Source organism: Vulpes vulpes, chromosome 10 (assembly GCF_048418805.1).
Source record: "Vulpes vulpes isolate BD-2025 chromosome 10, VulVul3, whole genome shotgun sequence".
Lineage (NCBI taxonomy): Eukaryota > Metazoa > Chordata > Mammalia > Carnivora > Canidae > Vulpes > Vulpes vulpes.
Window position 1 is genome coordinate 45,764,423 of NC_132789.1, and position 21,736 is coordinate 45,786,158.

The 21,736-nt window shown below is 59.8% G+C and overlaps 1 protein-coding gene across 6 annotated transcripts in view; it reads left to right on the plus strand.

The window, feature by feature from the left end:
* CSMD2 (CUB and Sushi multiple domains 2) overlaps positions 1-21,736 on the plus strand; it is a 494,027-nt gene that overhangs the window by 159,412 nt on the left and 312,879 nt on the right. For all 6 annotated transcript variants that reach the window (XM_072723914.1, XM_072723908.1, XM_072723910.1 and 3 more), the window contains exons 4-5: positions 3,073-3,267; positions 12,853-13,060. In XM_072723914.1, the coding sequence (XP_072580015.1) occupies positions 3,073-3,267; positions 12,853-13,060 (403 nt within the window). The remainder of the gene's footprint in view (positions 1-3,072; positions 3,268-12,852; positions 13,061-21,736) is intronic.

Sequence of the window (21,736 nt, forward strand, 5' to 3'; positions counted from 1 at the left end):
TTGGAAACCGTGGAATCCACCAGTGAGGGATCATGGGAAACCGTGGAATCCAGCAGTGTGGGATCATGGGAAACCGTGGAATCCAGCAGCATGGGATCTTGGGAAACCATGGAATCCAGCAGCACGGGATCATGGGAAACTGTGTGTAATCCAGCATGGTGGGATCTCGGGAAACCGGAAGCCAGCAGCGCGGACCGAGGGGAAGCTGGCAGCCAGCCGTCGAGCTTAATCCGATCGGCAGGACCAGGACGCGGAATAGAGACCAGGCGAGGGTTGGTTGAGGCGGGCTTCGGACTTCGGGCGCGGGAGGGAGGGAGCGGGAAGTCGCGCAGGGCGGGGCTCGCGGGCTTTCTCGGGGGCTGGGGTAAGGGGTCGTGTGTGTGGGGGTGACAGGTGTTAGGGCAGGTTACAGGCGGCCCGGCCCCCGCCCTCGTAGGGTCTGGGTGAGGCGCGTTCAGGCTCCTGCGTGGGTCCTGTCTCCCCGGTGACGTGTGTCCCCTGGCAGCCTGCTGGTGGTGGGAGACTTCTGAGGCGGGCCCGGGGTGGAGGGCCCCCCGCCATTCTGTTGGTGCCCCCGACCCCGTTGATCCCGCCAGCCCCACGCCAGCAGCCGGGATCGTGGGTACCGCGTGGATGCCCGCAGCGGGGACGGGAAGCTCGCAGGAAGCAGAGGTGGCTAGTAGTGTGGGACCCGGGAAATGGGAGCGTGGGGTCATGGGCGTGCGGAGGCGGCCAGGGCTGGAATCACGGAGCCGGTGGGGCGGCCACGTGGGACGGTGGGAGACGCTGAGTGGGGCAGCGGTTGGGTGCTGGCCGGGTGCTTCCATCTGAGTCCTCATCCCCCATGGAGGCAGAGCTGGGCGCCGGGAGCTCCGGCTCTCCTTGGCCCAGGGCGAGGCCCTGCCTGTGTCCTTGCCTGCTCTCCCCGGCACAGTAGGCCCGTGACCGACCTTGGTGGCCTGAAGGCGGGAAACGATGTGCGAGCCGCCCCCGCGACAGCTCTTGAAGGCCACGCCGTGATGTCGTGGCAAGGCCAGCGGGCCCAGGCCCCCGGCACATGTGCAGACTGGGCCAGGCCCCTGCCCTGGGGTCCTGCGACGGCCACCGCGCGTCTGCTGCTGCCTGAGCACCCGCCCCATGCCAGGCGCTGGCCCCACGCACCACCCGTGGCCGGTAACCCCAGTGGGTGCTGCTGTTCTCCTTGCGCAGTGCAGGAAGGCGAGGCTCCCCGAGGTCCCATGACTCAGGCCCCAGAGTGAGACCGAGCAGCACCAGGTGCAGACCCAGGTGATTCCAACATCCGCCGTTGTCTCTGCCGCGAGCTTGCTCCTCCTGGAAGGGACCGAGAGAGAGAGAGAGAGAGAGAGAGAGAGAGAGAGAGAGAAAGCCTCCCGTCCGAGGCTTATGGAGCCCCCAGAGTTGGTGGAGAGGGTCCCTGAAGGCAGCAGCGCAGTCGGGAGCCGGGCCCAGCAGGGCTGCGAAGCATTTAGATCCAGGCTGGCCCCGCCTCATCCCTGCCATCCCCACCCTCTTGTTTCAGACTTCTGGAGCTCCTAGATCACGTCGGTCTCAGGGCCTTTGCGTGATGTTTCCTTCTCCTGGAACGCTCTTTGGCCGAGCTAATTCTCTTGTTGTTGTTAAGATTTTATTTATTTGAGAAAGAGAGAGCACGAGTGGTGAGAGGAATAGAGCGAGGAGAAGCCGAGTCCCTGCTGAGCAGGGAGCCCGATGGGGGGGCTGGATCCCGGGACCCTGGGGTCATGACCCAGGCTGAAGGCAGGCGCTTAACCAAGAGAGCCACCCCAGGCGCCCCAGATCTCGCTAATTCTTACTAATCTCTGGGTTCAGCATGGATGTCGCCTCTTCCAGGAAGCCGTGTCCGACTGCCCCAGGTTGGGTTTGGTCCCTTGCTTGCCTGTCCCGTCAGAGCACGTAACAGCCTTTAATCGTGCGCATCTCACTGAGCGTGCACTGGGTGCTCAGGCTCCCAAGTGTTGTACTCCCGCGTGTGCCAGGCTGTGTCCCAAGCACTTTGCATATCTCAGCTCGTTTAATTGTCACGAATATCCAGTGAGGGAGCAAAGTGGTGCTGTGATGTGTGTGTGGCAGAGGCAGAGACTGGGGCATAGGAGGTTAAGAGGCTCGCTCAGGGCCCCCTGGGGAGTAAGCCAGCGGGAGTCTGCACTCCCTGCCGCCCTGCTCTTGGGCCTCTCAGGGACGCCTCAGCGAACCCTTGCCAGATGACGGCCACCTGCTTGGATGGCGCTCTGGACATGGCTGTGAGCCCTCAGCCTCGGCCTCTGGGGACATCTTGGATTGGCAGGAGGTGGCCCTTCAGGACACAGGCAGTTCTGACTTTGGGGAGAAAGGCAGAGGCTGAGGGAGCTGGGTTGGGCCAAACAAGTGACTGAGGCAGGGGCCGCACCCACCCTGGCCCCAGATGGGCGGGTCACGACACTCTGGCACCTTCCACGACTCCCTGTGGGTGACGGGAGCACACTCGCGGCTGCCTGTGATTGCCTTGGCTCGGGTCAACGCTGTACGCTGCCTTCTCCTGCCCCCCCCCCCAACCCCCCTTAAACCGGTCAGTCGGTCAGGACTCAGGCTCTGGTCTTCCCGCCTCTGCCTGTTCTGGCACTAACAACCCCTTCAACTGCCCCAGCCCGCTGGGCCACGGCCCCCCGGCTGCCAGGGCACATGCGCACGAGAGAAAGGGCCCCGGTTAATGAGCACCTACCCTGTGCCCTGCTCCACGTCCCTTCCCTGGCCGTGAGGGCCGTAGATCAGAAATGGGGCAGCCGAGCCCAAGGGATGGAAGTGGTCTCCCCGGGGGGCCCCGAGTGATGGGGCGGGCGTGATCCCAGGAAAGGCGGGGGATCCAATGTTGGGTTACGAACCACAGGCATGGCTCTCCCCGAACGGGAGCCTGCGAGCACCGGGGGGCCCGGCACCGAGGGAGGGCCCACTGCCCACGGGGGACGACACCCAGGGGTGACGTGCGCAGGCAGGCGCTGCGCGGGAATGGGGGGCAGGCATCGCCCGCTCACAGGCAGTGGCCTCCCTCTCTTGCAGTCCTCCCCAGCCACGCGTGTGGGAACCCGGGGCGGCTGCCCAATGGCGTCCAGCAGGGCTCCACCTTCAACCTCGGAGACAAGGTCCGCTACAGCTGCAACCCCGGCTTCTTCCTGGAGGGCCACGCCGTGCTCACCTGCCTCGCCGGCTCCGAGAGCAGCGCCACGTGGGACTTCCCCCTGCCCTCCTGCAGAGGTAGGTGGCCGGGAGGGCCCGGGGCCGTACCCAGAGAGGGCTGCTGCAGCTTCCCGGGGCCTGGCCTTCGGGGGGCAACGCCGTCCACCCCAGCTAGGTCAGGGGTACTTGCTGCTGGCGACCGCTGAGGGCTAGGGCCCCCGCTCTTCTAGAGGCTTCTCAGCCCCACATGACCTTCCAGCCCTCAGCTGTGCACTCTCCATCCCTTTCAGTAAACTCCTTTTCAGCCAGTCTGCCGTCCCGTCTGCAAGAAACACGGTTTCGTTTCTGTTAGGGAGCGTCCACGTGCAAGGATCTCCCGAAGCTCTCCTTCCTGCCGGCCTCCCCCTGGCAATTCTTTTTTCTCTCCTATAAATTTTCTGTAAATTCAGCCTCTCCCTGTGTCAGAGAGCCCTCCTCCAGCCTCCAGACATGCTCAAAACCTCTTGACCCCAGCAGCGCCCCCCAGAACCCACCACCTCCCTCCGGGGCGGCTAGGGTGGCTGGTTTTCCCAGGAGTTTCCCATTTTTAGCTCTGAAATTCCCACACCCTGGCCGTGCCCTGAGCCCCCAGCAGACCGGGATGGTGGGGCACCCTCTTCCCAGCCGATTTCTTATTGCTCGTCCAGCCCAGAATAACGGAGTCTGTTTCTAATTCTCCATGCCTCTCATCTTATGATAAAAATAACACATGATCATTTTCAAGTGATCTTCGAAAATTCAGAAAAGAGTAAAGAAGAAACAAAATTTTAACGATTTTCGTGTGTTTCCTTCCTACATTCCAATCCATACTGCACTCTGCGTCATGCACATGTGTGTAATTGTGATCATTGCCATGTGTAGACTTTTTTAAGCCACCTTTTAAAGGCTGTGACATGATGCTCTAGGCTTTCCCGGACTACCAGGAGCACCCAGCATCTCGAAAGCTCCATCCAGCCTTGCCTCTCCCCCACCCCATTTCCCACTTATGTGTCTGTAGACTGGCCTTTGGCCCCAATATTCTGTATCACGTTGCCCAATCAGATGGGAACTGTTGGGGCCCTTCCTTTTCTTTACCTCTCAACAGCCTTTTGCACTATTGACCATTCTCTTCTCGAAACTCTGGTCTTTAAATTGTGTCGATCCCAAAACACTCAGACATAGGTCCTGGGGGAATTATTTCAAGGAGTTGAGAAATGACTAGAATGTGTAGGTCTCCTTGGGTTCAAGTTTTACCTTTCCCTTGGAGGCAAGTTTTCTGTAATTACTACCCAAAGACTAGCTCAGGGAGACTTGCTCCCTCTTCCCGTCATGTGTGCACAGCCTCTGTGCCGTCTGCACCGGGGGCGGAGAATATTGGCATGTGGATCTCTTCCCTATTCCCACGCCACGGACGGACGTAATTAATGGGTCATAGCACCCTTTCTTGGGCCTACACATGGCTGTGAGCTCTTTCCCGCCAGACAGGCTCCACGCGGCCAGTGTGAGCTGCCACCTGGCCCCATGTTTGTTGATTCCTTCTCAGCCACATCCGTCCTTCTTGATGGAACCCAAGGGAATGAGAGCCTCCCTTCTTACCTTCGCAAGTGCTCCTCTCCGGCCCCATTTCTACCTTGGGACGTGCCTCTCATCATGTGACTGTTACCAGGAACGGCCCCTCCACATGAGTGTGTGGCCCTGAGTGGCCAACCACAGCCTAACAACTGCTCTGCTCCCTACTGTCCGCTCCCCTTAGAGCATCCCTCCCCACCCCCTGCTCAGAGCATGCCCCAGCTGAACACTCTGACTTTCCCAGGACGGGGGGGTCATGTGAAAGAGATACAAAACCTGGAAGTACACGAAATCAACTATTGGAGTCGTGAAACAAGACCCGTCGTTCTCTTTCCTCTTACGACACTCTAACTACCATGCTCTGTTAATAAGAAACTAAAAAAATAACGGGAGCCCAAGAACGAGAGGCAGAGGGGCCGTCACCCCATCCCGTGCAATATAACCCTCCTCGACAGCCGTCCCTCCCACGGTAGGAATTCACTTTCCCTCCCGGATCTTCAGGACATTCATCAGCTTTAGCCTCCTCTGAACCTGGAACTCCCTGCCGTGCCCCACCTCCGCGGGTTCTTCTCTGCAGACCTGGGAACTGGGACTTGCGTCAACTTCTTAGGCACCAGAGCCCCGTTGCCTCTTGGCTTTGCCATCTCCTTACAGGCGAAGGGTGATCTTGTCCTGAACAAAGAGGGCCTTCACCTGGAAGGAACTTGGCTGGCTGGGGAAAGGCCTTTTTGTAAATCAATGTAGTAAAAGATGAGTGATGAGGGCCTCCTCCTGGAAGCCTTCCTTTGCAGGTGGGCGCACGGCCCCCAGTCGAGGGCCTGCACGTGCAGGCGTGGGGGTGGAGTGGGCTAGGGTGATAGTACGCCCCCAGCACTCACAGCACAGCAGTGGTTCATGGCTGTGTGGGTGCCTTTTGGGGACGTGACTCTCCCAAGCCTCTTCCCTTCCTCTTGGCCTCTCACACGATGACGATTCTTCCCCTCTGCTCCCCAGACGTGTCCTCAGTGCCCTAGGGCCCAGCATGGACCTGCTGCTGGCAACATCCTGCATCTCTTGGGATTTCTCATCCACCATGTGGCTTCTTTGTTTTTTTTTTTAAGATTTTATTTATTTATTCATGAGACACACAGAGAGAGAGAGAGAAAGGCACAGGCAGAGGGAGAAGCAGGCTCCCTGCAAGGAGCCCGATGCAGGACTCAATCCCGGGACCCCAGGATCACACTCTGAGCTGAAGGCAGGCGCTAAACCCCTGAGCCCCCCACGGGTCCCCCCCCCCCACCCTGTGTGGCTTCTGTCTTGCTTGGAGGAGACTCTCCAATGTGTGTCTCCTACACTACAGACCCACATGGGTATCAGGCTCAACCGAACCTCTCCCCGGAGTGTGCTTCCAATGAGGCACGTCCAAAATCTAATTCTTTCCCTTTGCATGGTTCCTTCACTGAGGCGAAGAGTGTCACCACCCACGGTGACCAAGCCAGATGCCCCAGTGGCATTTACAGTCCCCCCCCAGCCTGGCCATCAGCCACCATGTCCTGACACCTCTCTCTCTGCACCAGCACTCGCCTCCAAGACTCTGCCCTTGTTTGAGGCTCTGGCTAGGGACAGTCTGGACTGCCTCACGTCTTGTGTGACCCGTCCCACCGCAGAGCAGCCCTCGCTGGCCGGCCGGCCGCCACCCGCGCCCCCACCCCTATCCCAAACCACTCTGAACTGCTGCAGTGGACTCCCTGAGCCAGGGATCTGACAGGCATGCCGCCAGCGGCTCTTCATCACCGACGAGGTCAAGGTCAGGCTCCCTAGCAGGGGCAAGGCCCTTCCAGAAAGAGTCCCAGGCTGATCTTCCTAAGTCTTTCCTGAGAGCTTCCAACATAGCCGCACCAGAGAATGCTTTCCTCTGGAACACACCAGGGGGCCAGCCAATGGGGTCGCGTATGACATGCAGAAGGCTCCGGGTCCCGGAGGCTCCTGGGGGCCTTCGGGGGCTGTGGTGTGGCACCACCACGTGCTGCCCGGGGTGAGGGACAGAGGGCTCGCCCACTCTCCGAGCTGCCAGCGCCTCCCTCATCCTCCGGGCCTCGGGTCCATCTCTGGTTTCTAATTCCCCGCAAGCTGTCGTCTGAGAAGTGTCCGCGGTGAATTTCCAGAAGCGGTGTTCCAAACCCCACTTCCTTAGGAGGCCAGGCTCCCCGGAGCGGCGGGTGCTCATCATGTTCTGCGTGATGCCAGGAGCCACAGTCATGCCAGAGTTAACGGTTCACACTCAGGAAGGATTACAGCCTTTTGGCCTCTTTTCCTCTGGTGTAGACCTCTCAAGGGCTGGCATCTGTGAGTAGATAAACCTCATCCACCGGGCAGTGGTCCGGAAATACTTGCTGAATGAGTGGCTGGCTGGCCGGGTCCGATTCGCCGCTGCATCGTGTGGGCGTGCAAGCCCGAAGGCACATTCCTGGCCTGATTAGCCCAGAGCCGAGTGACAAACACTCAGCCCGAGGCCTCCCAGAGCAGGCCGGGGGCTAGGACACGCTGCGTGCCCGACTGACAGGTAGACGTAGCACAGACCAAGCGGGAAAGAGGACCCACTGGCACATCGGGGGGCAGAGCGGATGTGCCACTGAGCTCCAAGGAGACCCATCCCGAGGCTGCTGGCTCTTTGGGTCTTGGCTTAGCTGGCAGAGGCACTTCTGCCGCTTTGTGTCACCCCGGGAACCTCGTCAAAGGTAGAGGTCCCGGGGGGCTCTGAGCTCTGTGCAACCTCTTTGAATCGCAGGAAGGAAGACCACGGGGGTTTCGGCAAATGGCCTCTAACTCACGAGGGGCCTCGGCCCCGGAGCACAGAAGGCTGTGGGCGTCAGATGTGCTGGGGGCTGCAAGCCAGGTGGCAGGAAAGCAGCTTGAGCAAACAGCCCTTGGCCTCTGGGGTTCAAGCCAACGGCGCCGGCTGCCCCGCCCCGGGGATGGGACGTGGCTGCAGGATGGCGCTGCGTTCCCGGCTTGCTAGCCCCAGCTGGAGGAGCCTGGGCAACGTGGGACAGGCAACATCTCGTGGAAAGAGCGCGCGCGTCAGACAGGTCACAGTCGGCCCCAGCCATGCCGTGCCAGCGCGTAGCCAAGCCGCTCCGCACCGTGAAGTGGGAGCACGAGCTGCAGCCTTGAAGGGCCGGTTACTTACCCGTTCACCGAGGATTCAGCAGCATTCCACGAGGGCCTCCCTCATGTCGGCCAGTTATTAACCCTGTCCTCGTCCTCGTGCACTGACGGCCAATTGTCACACATGTTCTAGACACAGAGAATTGTAGTGACAAAAAGTCAGGCCAGACTCCACCATCTCATGGTGTTTACATTTTAGCAGCTGGGAGGCGGAAAACAGAAAAAAAAAAATCAACTTTCAGATCAACGAGGGAAGTAAAGCAACTGGTGATAGGAAGGCTGCTTTAGATGGAGCTGTCAGGAGCGGACATCTGAACGGACTCCTGAATAATGAGAAGAGCTGCTCATGGGAAGACTCGGAAGAGGGCATTACCAGTAAAAGGAGTGGCAGGTGCAAAGGCCCTGAGGCAGGAGAGAGTTTGACATGTTAGAGACACAGAAAACAGGCCCATGTGGCAAAGTAAAAAGGCAGGGGGTGGGTGGGGAGGGGTTTGGGTTGGGTTCTGAGTTCAGGAAGGAGCCAGGGAAGAGCTTCACGAGCAGGTATGGTGCAGCTGAACTGAGTTTTTTCAAAAACTCACTCTGAAGACCAGAATGAGCGGGACTGTGGTTGGCAAGCGGCCCAGTCAGGAGGACAAGTCGGGGGGTGCTACTATAAGCAGGCAGGCGGGCTAGAGACGGTGCATCTGGATCGGGGGGCCATGGGAGAGGGGAGAGGGGGTATGCGGGGACCGCCCTGCTGATGGGGCGCAGGTAGGCGCCGTGGGGGGAGCCTGACCTGCCAGGGGCTACTCGCCTTCTGAAGAGGGAGCCTGACTCCAGACCCCCCACCTCCACCTGCATGCGGGTAGCTGGCCTGCACCCGGGAGACTGCACGGACCCCCGCGGCCAGTCCCCCGCCCCTGGCAGAGCCAAGGGGGAGCACTGGGAGCAGGTGGACGACGGCCTGGGTCCGGAGTCGGAGCCCCTGGATTTCAAATCCTGCCTCCAGCAGTTAGCAGCCCCGTGACAGTGGGCAAGTTTTAAAACCACGGCCTCAGTTTCCTCATCTGTAAAGATGATACCGTACGGATCTATCTCTTGGGGCAGCGTGAGGACTAAACGAGAGCGTCAGTGGAGCCTCCAGCACAAAGGCTGCCTACGGTGGAAGCCCCAGAGCTGCGTCACTGCGCACCATGTCCCGCCTGCCACGGCACCCAGAGCGCGCCGGGGCGACCGCACCCGTGGAAGTCGCCACAGTCGGAACGGGCAGAAATGGCCGTACTCTCGGCGTTTGCAACGTCTTCGTTTTAAGGAGGGGTCTCCTTGATGGAGCCGAGGACAGAGGAGCAGAACCTGAGTCCCCAGAAGAAGGGACTGGGGCTCCCAGGGTCCCTGAGCCACAGAGCACAAGGGGCTACTCACGCCCTGGCTCCCTGCCTCACACTTGCGTGGTTGGACAACGCGTCCCCCGCGGGGCCATGCGGAGGGTTGTTTCCCCGGAGGCGAGTAGCCTGGGGACTCAGGCCGTGGACAGAAGCCCAGAGCCAAGGGCACCCCGGCTCGCAGGCGCCAGGGTGTGACCTGTCCCACCGCAGAGCCGGGCCCGAGCGAGGCAAGGGAGCGCAGCTGGCTCCTCCATTCCCACCCCAAGTCCCCGGAGGGTCCGCAGACTCCTGAGGGCGGAGAGGGATCGCTCTCTAAAGTTCTCGTTAATCGAAGAAATTTCCGTGGAACTTAGTCATTCTAAGGAAAGTCCTAAACCTGGAAGGGCAGCTCTGGGCGTAACACACCTGCTGCTGCGACCCTGCACAGCTTAGTGGCACTGCAGGACGCCTGCTACGGGACACGGGGGGGTGTGGGGGGGGCGGTCCGTGAGCGCTCAGGTCCGTGGTGTCAGCTGGAGTCACGTTCCAGGGCTCTGAGGCTGCACCAGGAGATCCATGCCTCGTGCACAGTGCGGGGAAACCTCCAAACAACAGGCAGACCTTGGTCCATCAGAGCGGTACACTGGGAACGGGGGTGTCGGGGGAGCCTGCAAGGTGCAGGTGGTGGCCACGGGGCCTCAGGCCCCCGAGTTGTGGCCCCCGAGTGTCCGTGCACGCGGCCTGGAGGCCATCGGCTGGGATCAGGGACCTCAGAAACCTCGGGATGGCCCACAGACCGCTGGGGTGCGGGCGTCGCGGGAGGGGCCCTGGGCCTGGCGCAGAGACACTCCGCGGGACCCCCACAGGACCCGCCGTGTGCACACAGGATGTGCCTCCACCTCTCCGAGCCTCGGTGTCCCTGCCCTTTCACTGTTCGGCAGTGGGGACGGAGCTGCCGCCACCAGGCGAGGCGTTGGTGCCACGGGTCTCTCCCTTCCTCGGAGCCAGCAGGCCGCGGCCCCAGGCCCCACGTGCTCCGTCGAGGCCCTCCCCCTTCCCAGCAACAGACTCCTGCTCTTGAGCCCCCAGGTCGCGGCAAACGCGTGGGCTTTTAAGACGCTTCTTCAGGTGACGCTTAGGACTCGCCTCTGGGACGAGCTTCCGAAAGCCCCTGAGGCAGCTGTGATGGCACAAGAGGCCAGTGGTGACGGGCAGCCTGCGCCCGGCCTCGGCGCCCTCGCGGTGGTCACGCTCCAGACAGGAGATCACGACAGAACCCGTCCACCAGCGCGCGAAACGCATTCATTATGGGAAAGCGTGCGGCGCCCTGTGTGGAAGGATCCTCGAACAGCGGCTCTTAGACTGGGACCTAAAGGCTGCAGCGCGGCCCAGGGAGGCTGGGAAGAAGTTTCAGAAAGAGAAAACCGCACTTTCCGGGTTCTGGAGCCGGGGGATGCTCAACACATCAGAAGGGTGGGGGCGAGGCCAGAGAGGCCTGGGAGGCAGCGGGGAGGCAAGGTCCCGAGAGGCCCCCACGAGCCTCGGGGTGCTCCGGTTCCCGAAGGTTTGCCCGGGAGGAGTGGCGTCCTCGGCTGTTTCCAGGTGGCCCGGGCTCCGGGGTGAGGATCGGCGGCCGGAGGCAAGTCGGGAGCGGGCGGGAGGCCGTGCTGGGGAGGCCGCCCCACCCGGGACGTGGCTGCGGGGGGAGTGGGAGCAGGTGCAGGCGGCGTGGCCCCGCCCGGCCCGAGGCGCTGGGTGCGGAGCGCTGCCCGGCTCCCTCCGGGACGCAGGGCCGGCAGGTGTGGGCCGGCGGGAGGAGCCTGAGGGTGGCTTGGTTGGTGTCTGAGCCCCGGGTCCCCTCGGCCTCGCCGGGCGCCGTGCTGACCACTTGGCCCACCCGAGGGCACCCCTGCCCGGCCCTCACCGCTCTCCCTTCAGGTGCCTTGGCTCCCGCCTGCTGGCCACAGCATGTCATGGCCTCCTGAGCCCTCCTGTGTCCCTGGAGCCACCTGCCTCATCCTGCTGCTCCCGCCTTGCAGGCCCCTGGGAGAGCTCTTTCCCCGGGGAGAGCACAGCCTGTGCACCCTCCGCGGGGAAGGCGCTTGTCTGCCGGGGACCCCATGTCCCCGGGTGGCTCAGTGCCGGCCCGGCTGCCCCGTTAGGAGCCCTCCTGTCCTCTCTGCGTCCTCCCGTCCCTTGCTGGCTGCTCCTGGTGGACGCCGTGTCCTCTCCCCTCGCCTGCCCAGGGAATCCCTTCTCTTCCTTGTCTTCCTCCCACGGCCGCTCACTCGGACTGTGACTGACGGTCACAACCTCCCCGCTCTGAGAGCCGGCATTTAGACACGGGCTCGGCCTCTTGCAACAGACCTCGGCCTTGTGGAGTGGCACCAACGAGGCTGGCCGGGCACTGCTTCCAAATGTTCTCGGCCTGGCGTTCTTGGTCACATGGCTCCCTCCACATTTCCAGTACCTTCCCCTCCACCCCTCCCTGCCCCTCTTGGATAAGCCAGCTGGAGCTCCTCGTCTTGCACCTGCCGTGGGCCTTTGTGCTTCTGTGCTTCAGATCTTCGTTTTCCCATTTTCTTAAATGCAGTCTTCTTTTCTTCTCTATCTAGAGAACTCCTATTCATCCTTCAAAACCTAGCTCCCAGGGCACCTGCTCTGTGAAGCTTTCCCAAACTGACTCACCCAAGCACAGTAATTTGCCGCTTTATCCATGTCCTCCAAGGAGGGCGTGCACTCCTGGGAGATGGAGTGTGAAGGGCACAGGCCCGGAATCAGGTTTGGATTTCCAGCTCCTTTAGTCACTCTGAGCTGAATCGCTGTGTGCCTTGGTTTCCTTACCTGCAAAATGGGAGTCCTCCTTCACAGGGTCGTGAAGACTGGGGTCCCTGGATGGAGCCCCGTGTCCGGCTCCCTGCTCCGTGGGGAACCTGCTTCCCCCTCTGCCCCTCCCCAGTGCCCTCCTCCACTGTCTCTGCATCTCTCTCTGTCTCTGTGTCAAATGAATAAATAAAATCTGAAAAAAATAAAATTAAATCTTAAAAAAAAAATACACATGAGCAGTCGGCCTGCATGATGGAGGGCATCGTAGGCAGAGGGGACGGTGTGAGCGGGGGCAGCCGGCCTGGCCGCCGCCGAGGGCAGGAGGGAGGATTGCAGACGTCTGGCTAGCAGCCCCGTGAGTGATGCCCCAGGGACTTGTGTTGAGTTTTCATTTTGTTTCCCCCACATCGGAGGCTTCTTAAGATCTGGTGGGAAGAAATATCCTGGTCCCCACAGTGGCGACCAGGGCAGTAAAGGTGATGCAGGTGACGGCTGAGCTCAGGGAGGAGCAGTACGTGCGGTGTTGGGAAGGTGCCCTGAGCGTCCGGCTTCCGTACCAGCCCGGTGGCTGTGTGACCCCAGGTGGGCGGCTTAACCGGCCTGGTGTCTCTGTTACGGGGCCCGTTGGGACTGGGCCCGGGCCCACCCTGTCTGTGCATCATTCCCCGAGCCTGCCTTCCCGTCCTGGCCGGAGCCCGCGAGTGCTGGGGCCTGGGAGCCACGCCAGCTCACGTGTACCTCTTGTCTGTGCCCACAGCGGACGACGCATGTGGCGGGACACTGCGGGGCCAGAGCGGCATCATCTCCAGCCCCCACTTCCCCTCGGAGTACCACAATAACGCCGACTGCACGTGGACCATCCTGGCCGAGCTGGGCGACACCATTGCCCTGGTCTTCATTGACTTCCAGCTGGAGGACGGTTACGACTTCCTGGAGGTCACCGGCACCGAAGGCTCCTCCCTGTGGTAAGCACGCCCCCCACCCCGGCCCCCTGAGACGTCGGCCCCGGAGACCGTGGCTCATCCGGTGCAGTCCCCTCGGCATAGGGGCTGGGGTCTGAGGCCCCTTTGCTGCATCCCATACCCGTATGTACCCGTAGCCGGCAGGTCGGCTTCTCGTAACGGAAACGCGCTGCATGTGTCTGGAGCTGGGGCCCATTGGGGCAGTGCTGTTGGCACCTGATGTGAGGTGCGTCCTCACTGGAGAATTCCGGGGTGGGCCCTGTGGGGTAACTGAGTCGAAAAACGCCCCGTTTCGGAGGCCACGGGCTGGGTCTCAGCGTGAGGATGCGAGGTATGGTTGCGTTAGTGGAGGGCATGTCCAAGCCGCCAGCGGGGAGTGGGATCGCCCCGTGGCAGGTCCCCATCCCAGGTCCTGCCACGGTCCACGGGCCACAGGCCAGGCATGGTGTCCGGGTCTCCGATGCGAACGGCCGATGCGCGCCTCCATCGTCCTGGCTTGGCTGAACGTGTGGGCTCCTCCGTGCAGACCTGGTGCCGGCGGGTTCCGGAGGAGAAGGACGACGAGCCTTAGCAGCCTTGTGGCTCGCGCTGCCCCAGACTCAGACCCACGGGGCGCGCCCGAGAGGTGCTGGGCTCAGGGAGCGTCCCGCCTCCGTGTGGGCGATGAGCCTGGAGCGCTGGTGTGATGCTTGGCGGGCCCATTGTCTCCTCCTCTGGCAGGTCCTCAGGTGAGGGCGGGGCCCTGTGTCTGCAGTCGGGTCCTGGCGGGAGGCCGTGTCCGCATACGCTTCAGCGGGCTAGAGGGCAGCCCGTGGGGGTGGGGAGGAAGTGGGGGGAGGCACACGGGGGCAAGGGCACGGTCATGAGCACCTCCTTCGCACCCGGGGCCGTGCCGGGTGGGAGAAACATCTCCGCCGTGTAACACAAGGTCTTTTGAGGGACAGAAAACCAGACAGACCGACGGCGGGAGCCAAGTATGAGCGTTTCGGGGGGTTAGCACGGGAGCTCACAACCCTCGGACACTTGGGGGCCCAGAGAACTCAAATTTCCTGGGACTGTGGAGGGTGATGCAAGCTGGGAGTCGGAAGACCTTGGGGTCATGAGCTTGTCGGGTGAACGCGGCCCGATTGTCCACGACCCTGGACGGGGAGCCGAGAGCAGCACACGTGAGCCACCCAGACCGCGGGGTGTCCTGTCGACTAGCCTGGGGCAGCTGCCGGGCACCCGGGGTTGCGGAGGGGCACGAAAGCCGGGTGCCCCTGTCCCGCACGGGAATCCCACTGCCTCGCCAGCCTGAGGCCCTCTGGCCCCCCCACCTCTTTCTGTGAATTACCAATTTTTGCAATTGTAAGTGGAATACGTGAGCTTCTTACAGAAAACAGAGGGAACGTGAAAGGGTACGGAGAGACGCGTAGGAGGTAATAAGCGTTGGCTGTATTCCCCTTTGGCCTCTTGGCTTTGCTTGGATCAAGCTCCCTGGCTGCTTATGTATATATTAATATTGCAAAATCAGGTTCTTAACATCTATCTGTGCTTATACATTTTTAACTCAGCATCGTATAAGGACAGTCTTCTCCATGTTAATGCAGATGTTTCCAGAACATAAGAGGTGCAATAATAGCATCATGTACTGAGCATTTATCGTCCGTGCGCTGCAGGCTGGTTCTGAGCCCTTCAGGTCATGGTGTCATTGCTTCCTCCTAGGAACTCCGTGAAGTAGGTAACATCGTCCCCCACCCCCCCGCCATTTTACAGATGAGGGAACTGAGGTCCGGAGAGGTTGTGTCACTTGCTTGAGGTCGCACAGCTAGCAAGGAGCAGAGCCAGGCCTCGGCCTCCGGATCGTTGGGTGTAGAGGCCGTCGTCGTAGCTGAGACAGTGCAGTTGTGAGGTCGCCGTGTGCATGGCGGTCCCTCGTCGGGCCAACACGGGGTTACGCGTCACACCCGTCATCAGGTCCCTCCTAAGTTTTCGCTTCTGTAGGCAGATGCCAGGACGATGGCCCGGTCCCGCCTGCCTCCTTCGACTTCCTGCTTTACCTGTGGGCCTCCTGGGCTCCCGCTGCTCCAGACCCCAGGTGCGAATCCACGGGCTGCCCAAACCCCTGGAGTGAAACAAATCTGAAAGACTCTTCCTTTTCCTATTAAGTCACTCAGTGGGGAGGGAATTAAGCAGAGGAGAATGGTTCGGGGAGTCATGCAGAACTCCTTGCTCTAGGATTAAATTATAATTATTTACGGGGTCGGTGTCACCGTTTCCGGGCAGGATGCATTTGTTGCTCTGATTTATACTTGCATAGCAGTTGTGGGTAAACAAACTTGGGGGCTCAGGGCATGTGTGCAAAGACCCCACTGTCCCCTGCCCTCTCCTTTACGCATCCCTGGACTCCCGTGAAAATGTGATGCCGCCGGTTTAGGAGTACGCTGCTGTGTGGCACCGGCATTGAGACTGTGGGGTGTTTCCTTGAGGTCTGTGCCAAGTCACAGGAAGCCTGCGGATCCCGTTAGAAAAGACGAATGTGATCACCTAGGCCTTCCTCACCTGATGAGAAGATAGACGGCTTTGGGAGGAAAAACCCCGCTACCTCCGTTCCCAGATGGCAGATCCCCACTGATACAGGGTGCGGGTGGGCGGGGGTGGGCATGGGATGCTCCTGACTCAGTTTCCCCGCTCTTCTCCTCCCTGAGTGGGATACAAGCAGGAGAGTTTTAATCAGGGGTTCCGGTTACCTGGATTTCGCGGACAAGTAGAATTGCCAATTAGGGAAATACAGGGCTGATCATCTTTGGTTTTGCCAACTAAGGCCTTTAGAAAAAAAAAAAAAAACCTGCCAACTCCTCAGAACATTATTCCATAAAACAGAGGACAATTCAAAGCCAAGAATGTGCCAGGATATAATCAAAACGCTGCCTTGCGCGGGCACGACGGGCCAGGAGGAGCGCAGGGGAGGAGCGGCAGCGCCCGGGCCACGGAGCTGCGTGAGCACCCAGCCCCAGGCTCCGTGCCCTCCGGCCTCGTGGGCCACGCCTGGCCGCTGGGACCCTGAGCTCCGCATTCAGAGCAGGGGATGCTGCTCCTGCCGCGGCACCAGTGCGCGTCAGCTCGGACGTGGTGAGGGATCCCCGGGTGCTGCGGGTGTGTGCTTCCCAAAAGCCCAACTTTACACGTTTGGTTTTCTTAAATTTTTTATTTTGTGATTGTCCATGAGCACAAGCTGGGGTTGACCTGAGAGTTACAATCCAGATAGAATATTTGGTCCACTGCGTGCACACACACACCCACACGCACACAAACACATGTGCACACACACGTGCACAAGCACATGCACACGCACACATACGCACACATACACACAGGCACACGTACACACGCACGCACACATGCACATGTAGACACATGCACACATATGCACACAAATGTGTGCACACATATGTGCACGCACGTACACACACGCACACACGTACGCATGCACACACATGCACACACGTACACACATACACATACACATATGCACACACATGTGCACACGCACACGTACACACACAAACACGCACGCATACGCATACAAACACATGCACACACGTACACACATGCACACATACACGTGCGCACAAGCACATGCACACACACACAGACGTGCACACACAGGCACACGTGCACGCACATACATGTACACACCCACACACACATTTGCACGCACACATACGCACCAAATCGCATGCACACACAGACACGCACACACGTACACACACATACACGCATACACACGCGCACGTGCACACACCGCTCCACGTCACCACCGCCACCTCCACGTCACCAGGTGGACCACTCCTGCACGCACACACTTCTGTCTCGAGTTCCCTGCACCCAGTTCAGGGGCCAGATACTCCCTCGCGATCCTTCCGGGGGGGGGCTGTGCTCTCCTGTGACAGGTCTGTTGGCTGTGACCTTCACGGAGCCCCATTCCTTTCCCTCACATTCTAGAAGAATTCTCTTACCGCTGCTAACTCTGCTCGCGGGGCCCCTGGGCTCCAGGTGGCTGGGGCCGGGCAGGTGCAGAGCTGGGGTTTGATGACTCAGTAGTTGTTTGAGTCCCTGGGTTCTGTGTCCCCAGAGAGCATCAGGACGGTGCTACGAGTACAACGGACTGCCAGCCCGGGACACAGCTGGCCTCTCTGTGGTGGAGAAAATCAGTGAATTAAACCCCACTGAGAAGACCTGAGAGCCACAATCTTGCCCTCCTCCGTCTGCCTCATGCTTCACGCTGTGTGTTTGCATCTCTCTAGGCCCTTCCCGTGGGCTCCAAGGAGGGAGAGGAGGCCAGGCATGCCCTGCAAGAATGGGGAGAGGTCTGCACCTCGGCATCTGAGGACGGGGCGAGCCCAGGAGTCAGATTTGGGCTCAAAACCCAGACCCGCCCCTTCCTAGTTAGAGCACATTTACCTCTGAGCACCTTCCTCCACATCTGGGCAGTGGGGCCCGTCATACCAGCCTACAAAGCACGTTGAAGGCTCTGGACATGTACGGTGCTGCCTGGCTCACAATAGGGTCGATACGTCTAGGGTGGGGACCAGAGTCCGGGGAGGATGAGGCCTCTCCAGCGGCTCAGAGCCTCAGTGGCCCCATTCTCCGTGTCCCCACTGAGGCCGCTGTTCCTGATCTGCCGGCCCGGTGGCATCTTACTGGGCGGAAAGGCACAGCCTGGTCACGGCAGCGGATTCAGCTCCCGGGAGAATTGCCTGGAAACCTGAGTAAGGTGCCCTGGCAGGGAGCCCCCTGGCCGACTGGAGGATTCCCTTGCAAAAGTCAGAGGAGAGAGGGGTGATTTCCTCGAATCCGTCTTCCCAGGGCCGCCTTGGGGGAGCACGCTGCAGGCAGCAGCGTCTGTTCTTGGCCGGGCCCAGCACCGGTCTGGCCACTTAGGTGCCTTGTTAGAAATGCAGAAGAGGGATGCCCGGTGGCTCAGCTACTTACGCACCCACCTCTTGATCTCAGCCTGGCTCGTGGCCTCAGGGCCCTGGGATGGAGCCTTGCACTGTGGCTCCAAGTAAATCAATCTTTAAAGAAAAGCAGAAGGGGGGTGGGCTAACGTGACAGTGGCTGCTCTGGGCAGGGCCAGGAGCAGGGGGGCTTGGTGGCTCAGGCCCAGCCCCCGCCCCAGGAGCTGTGGAGCTGGGGAGAAGGGCCAGGGGGTCGGGAGAAGACCTTCAGGAGACCACCGTCCCAGACGCAGGGGGCACCGCTCTGCCCAGTGCACTCTCGCTGTCTCCGGTCCATGGCCCTGCAGAGCTGGGTGGGACCTTCGTCTCCTCTGCTCCTCTCCATCCTCGGTGGCGGCTTCCTCCTGCAGCAGGGAGGCCAGGCAAGGCTCAGGATTGCGGGTATCCTTTTGCTGGCAGAAGGGCCACTGCAGGGGTGTGTTTGCGGTGGGGAGGGAGCCTGGGAGGACCAGAAAAGCCCCTTCCCTCCCGTGGGATTTCTGTGCAGATCCTACGACGCGCCCCTGACCGCCCTCGGGAGCGTCACCCCATGGGCCAGCCTCTGCCAGCGATGCCCGGCCTCCCTTCCTTGCCCCCGTTGGTGTACGTGGACCTCCGTTCTGTACTTGTTTCACTGGGATCATTTGCAGTCGGCCTGGCCCCACACCCCTGCCGAGTCCCGCCCCCGCCCCCCCACGGGCCTCTAGGTGACAGACTTGCCTGCACCAAACCTTTGGAGTCTGAAAGGAAAGGAGGGCAGCTGCCTGCCAGGCTCCGGAAGAGGATCCTGCCCTCAGGTGGGAGAACCAAGGCCTCAAGGGGGCAGGGGGGCTGCATTTGACACGGGCCTGGCAGATACTGGAGAGAAGGGGGGCAGGGAGGGCATCGCCTAGGGTGCTGCCGGGCACCCTGCCCAGTGGGAGCTCCCCCCCGATCCCTGAGATCGCACCCACCCTGGGCCTCCACCCAGAGAGCAGCACAAGAAAACCTGCTGGACTGCTGGGATTTCCTGCCCCCCGGGCCACCCTATAGACGCCGGCTGTTTCTAGAAAGAGAATTTCCCTGGAAAGCCGTTTCACCCCACGCTCTGGATCCAGCTTTGAGGGTTTTCCTTTCTTTTGTTCCTCTTCCTTCTCTGCTCTTGTTTTCATAGGCAGAGATACAGAAGTTCCCGTCTACTTTACAGACAGTTCGGTTTGAAAATTTTGCTAGCAACATTCTCTTTCCTCTTTGAAAGACTTTAATTATTAAGCGCTTTACACATGAAATTTGAGCCAACTAGCGCCATTTGATCTCAGTGACTTTTAACTAGATATTTCATTCAGGAGTCATTAGATTCAGATATAATTAGGACGGGAACAGCATGCCAACGGGGATTTGTTAATAATAACTATTCAGTTATTTACTCATTCACATGTACTTTATCAAACCATTGGCTTAGATCATTTACGTTCTTTGTTACTTTTCCCCTATTTATTTTTAGTAATCGTTTATGGAGCGCCTTCTACGAATGAGGCTCTCCTAGGCTTGGGGAGGGGGACAAAGACAGTTATTTATTAGAGGAGTTATTTATTCCCTCCACCAATGTTTATGTAACAGCCATGCATCATGCCGGACCCTGGAGCTCACAGTCAGGGCGTAGCGGCACAACATAATTAAATGCTTGACGATATCATATGTTAGGTGCTTTTCTAAAAGGTATAAAGAAGCTCCCACGGAGACTGAAAAGGGAAATGTAATAGTTAGCATTCTCTGGGTTCGAGAAATAAAAACCCACCTCCAGCTGACTCAAGCTAAAAAAGGGAATGTGCTGGCTTCTGTAGCTGAAAAGTAGAGGTGTCGGCTTCAGGCACTGCTGGATCAAGGTACAGAAACACTATCATCAGAATCTGCTTCTCTCCCCCCCACAGCTTTGCTCTCTTACCTGTTGGCTCTCCCTCGGGCATGCTTTCTGCATCAGGTAGCAAAGGAAACGACCATCAGCCCTGTGCATTCTGCGGGGTTAGCAAGCCCAGCAAAAAGGAAGCTTCTCTATCCTGATGGTTCCCACAAAAGCCCGAAGATGAACCTTGAGTCTTCTCGTGGCCCAGGCCCAGGTCACGTGCCTGTCGATCCTGCTCAAACTCCCGGACCGGGAGCGGAGGAGGGTGGTTCACGGAAGGCAAACCGAGTCACAGAGAAGACAATGTCTTCCTGCCATTACGGCAGGGGCCTCCTGTCACTCAGTTGAATGAGCCCCCAGGGGGGTGACTTTTGAATTCAGCTGAGTTGCGGGAGTCACCACGTTATGGAGCAGGAAAGGGCCTTGGTGTGTTGGGGGCATCGCAGGTGGGTGCAGGGCGAGTGGGTCTGGAAGCACCTTGTGCTGGGCTCAGAGGCTGGAAGAGGATTCCAAAGACTGTAGAAAGCTCTGGAAGTGGTCTAAGCAGAGGAGTAACACAGTCACGCTGCATCTCAGTTGGGTCCAAGTGAAAGGCTCAGAAACCAGCCATAAAACTCTGTGTGACCACTCGGGCTAGAGATGACCCATCCTTGAATGACGGCAGCTGTGAAGGGATGGAGAGGAGGGGGTGACCTCAAGAAGCGTCTCAGGTGCAGGATCAGCTGCTTCGGGGGGATCCTCGGAAAGGAGGAATGGAGGAATGGAGACGGGAGAGTCTGGGTTGATCCCACGTTGGTAGGATTGTCCACCAAGCAGTGGGATACAGCAGAAGGAGCAGGGCTCGGGTGGCGGGGGGGGCGGGGATGGTGATGCTCTCCGGCCTCCCCAGAACAAAATGGGCACAGAGAGGGAGTCACGGCTACAGCAGGGAAGGGGGTGAGGTTGGATGCAGGGACGCAGGCACCACTGGGGATTCACATACAGTCTTTGAGGATCTCCAGTGGAACTGGTCAGGAGAAACCAGTAGCTAGGCCTGGAAAGTTTGGTGTTTGGCTAAATACCACCAAGAGGTCATGGTGCGGAGCAGCAGCAGCACCATCATCCTCAGCCTTGTCTCCTCCATCATCGCGGTTGGCCTCGCCAGCACCTTCCAGAGTCCACTCATTCAAGCAGACTACTTAGGCTTTTCTACTGCCTGGCGTCGGGCTTGGCATGGGAATACGGTCACGGAGCAGACGGATAAGTCCCTTTGTGGGACTCCTGGTCTACTTGGGAGAGGCCGGCATTAATAAAAATCACAAAATAAGCATAAAATCTACTTGTGTTGATGCCATGAGAGAAATTTGTAGGATGGGGAATCGTAGCAGTGAGGACCCTACTAAGGTAAAGTGGTCGGGGAGGCCTCTCTGAGGGGGTCAGATTTAAGCGGAGACCTGACTATTGGGAAAGAGCCACCACGGGAAGACCTCGGCATCGGCATTCAGGGCGGAGGGAACGGCACCCGTCGAAGCCTGTCGGTACAACACCCTGTATGTCCTTAAACTTCACACGTGGGAGTGCGATGGGCCTAATGCCTGTGCTCTGGGATTTGGGCTTATTTGAACATCAAGAGCAAGTTGGGGTCAAGGTCTGAAGCTGGCAGAGAAGCTCAGGAAGCGGCTGAGACGTGTGAGCAAGGCTGCCGAGCCCGGTGGCGCGCAGCTGCGGTGGGGGGGGAGGGGGGGACATGGGCCTATTCCAGCGGGGCCCCAACTCCTGCCTTCCTGTGGGCTCCCAAGGCCCTTGCTTCCCTGCCTTCCCGGCCACGTCACATGCCGC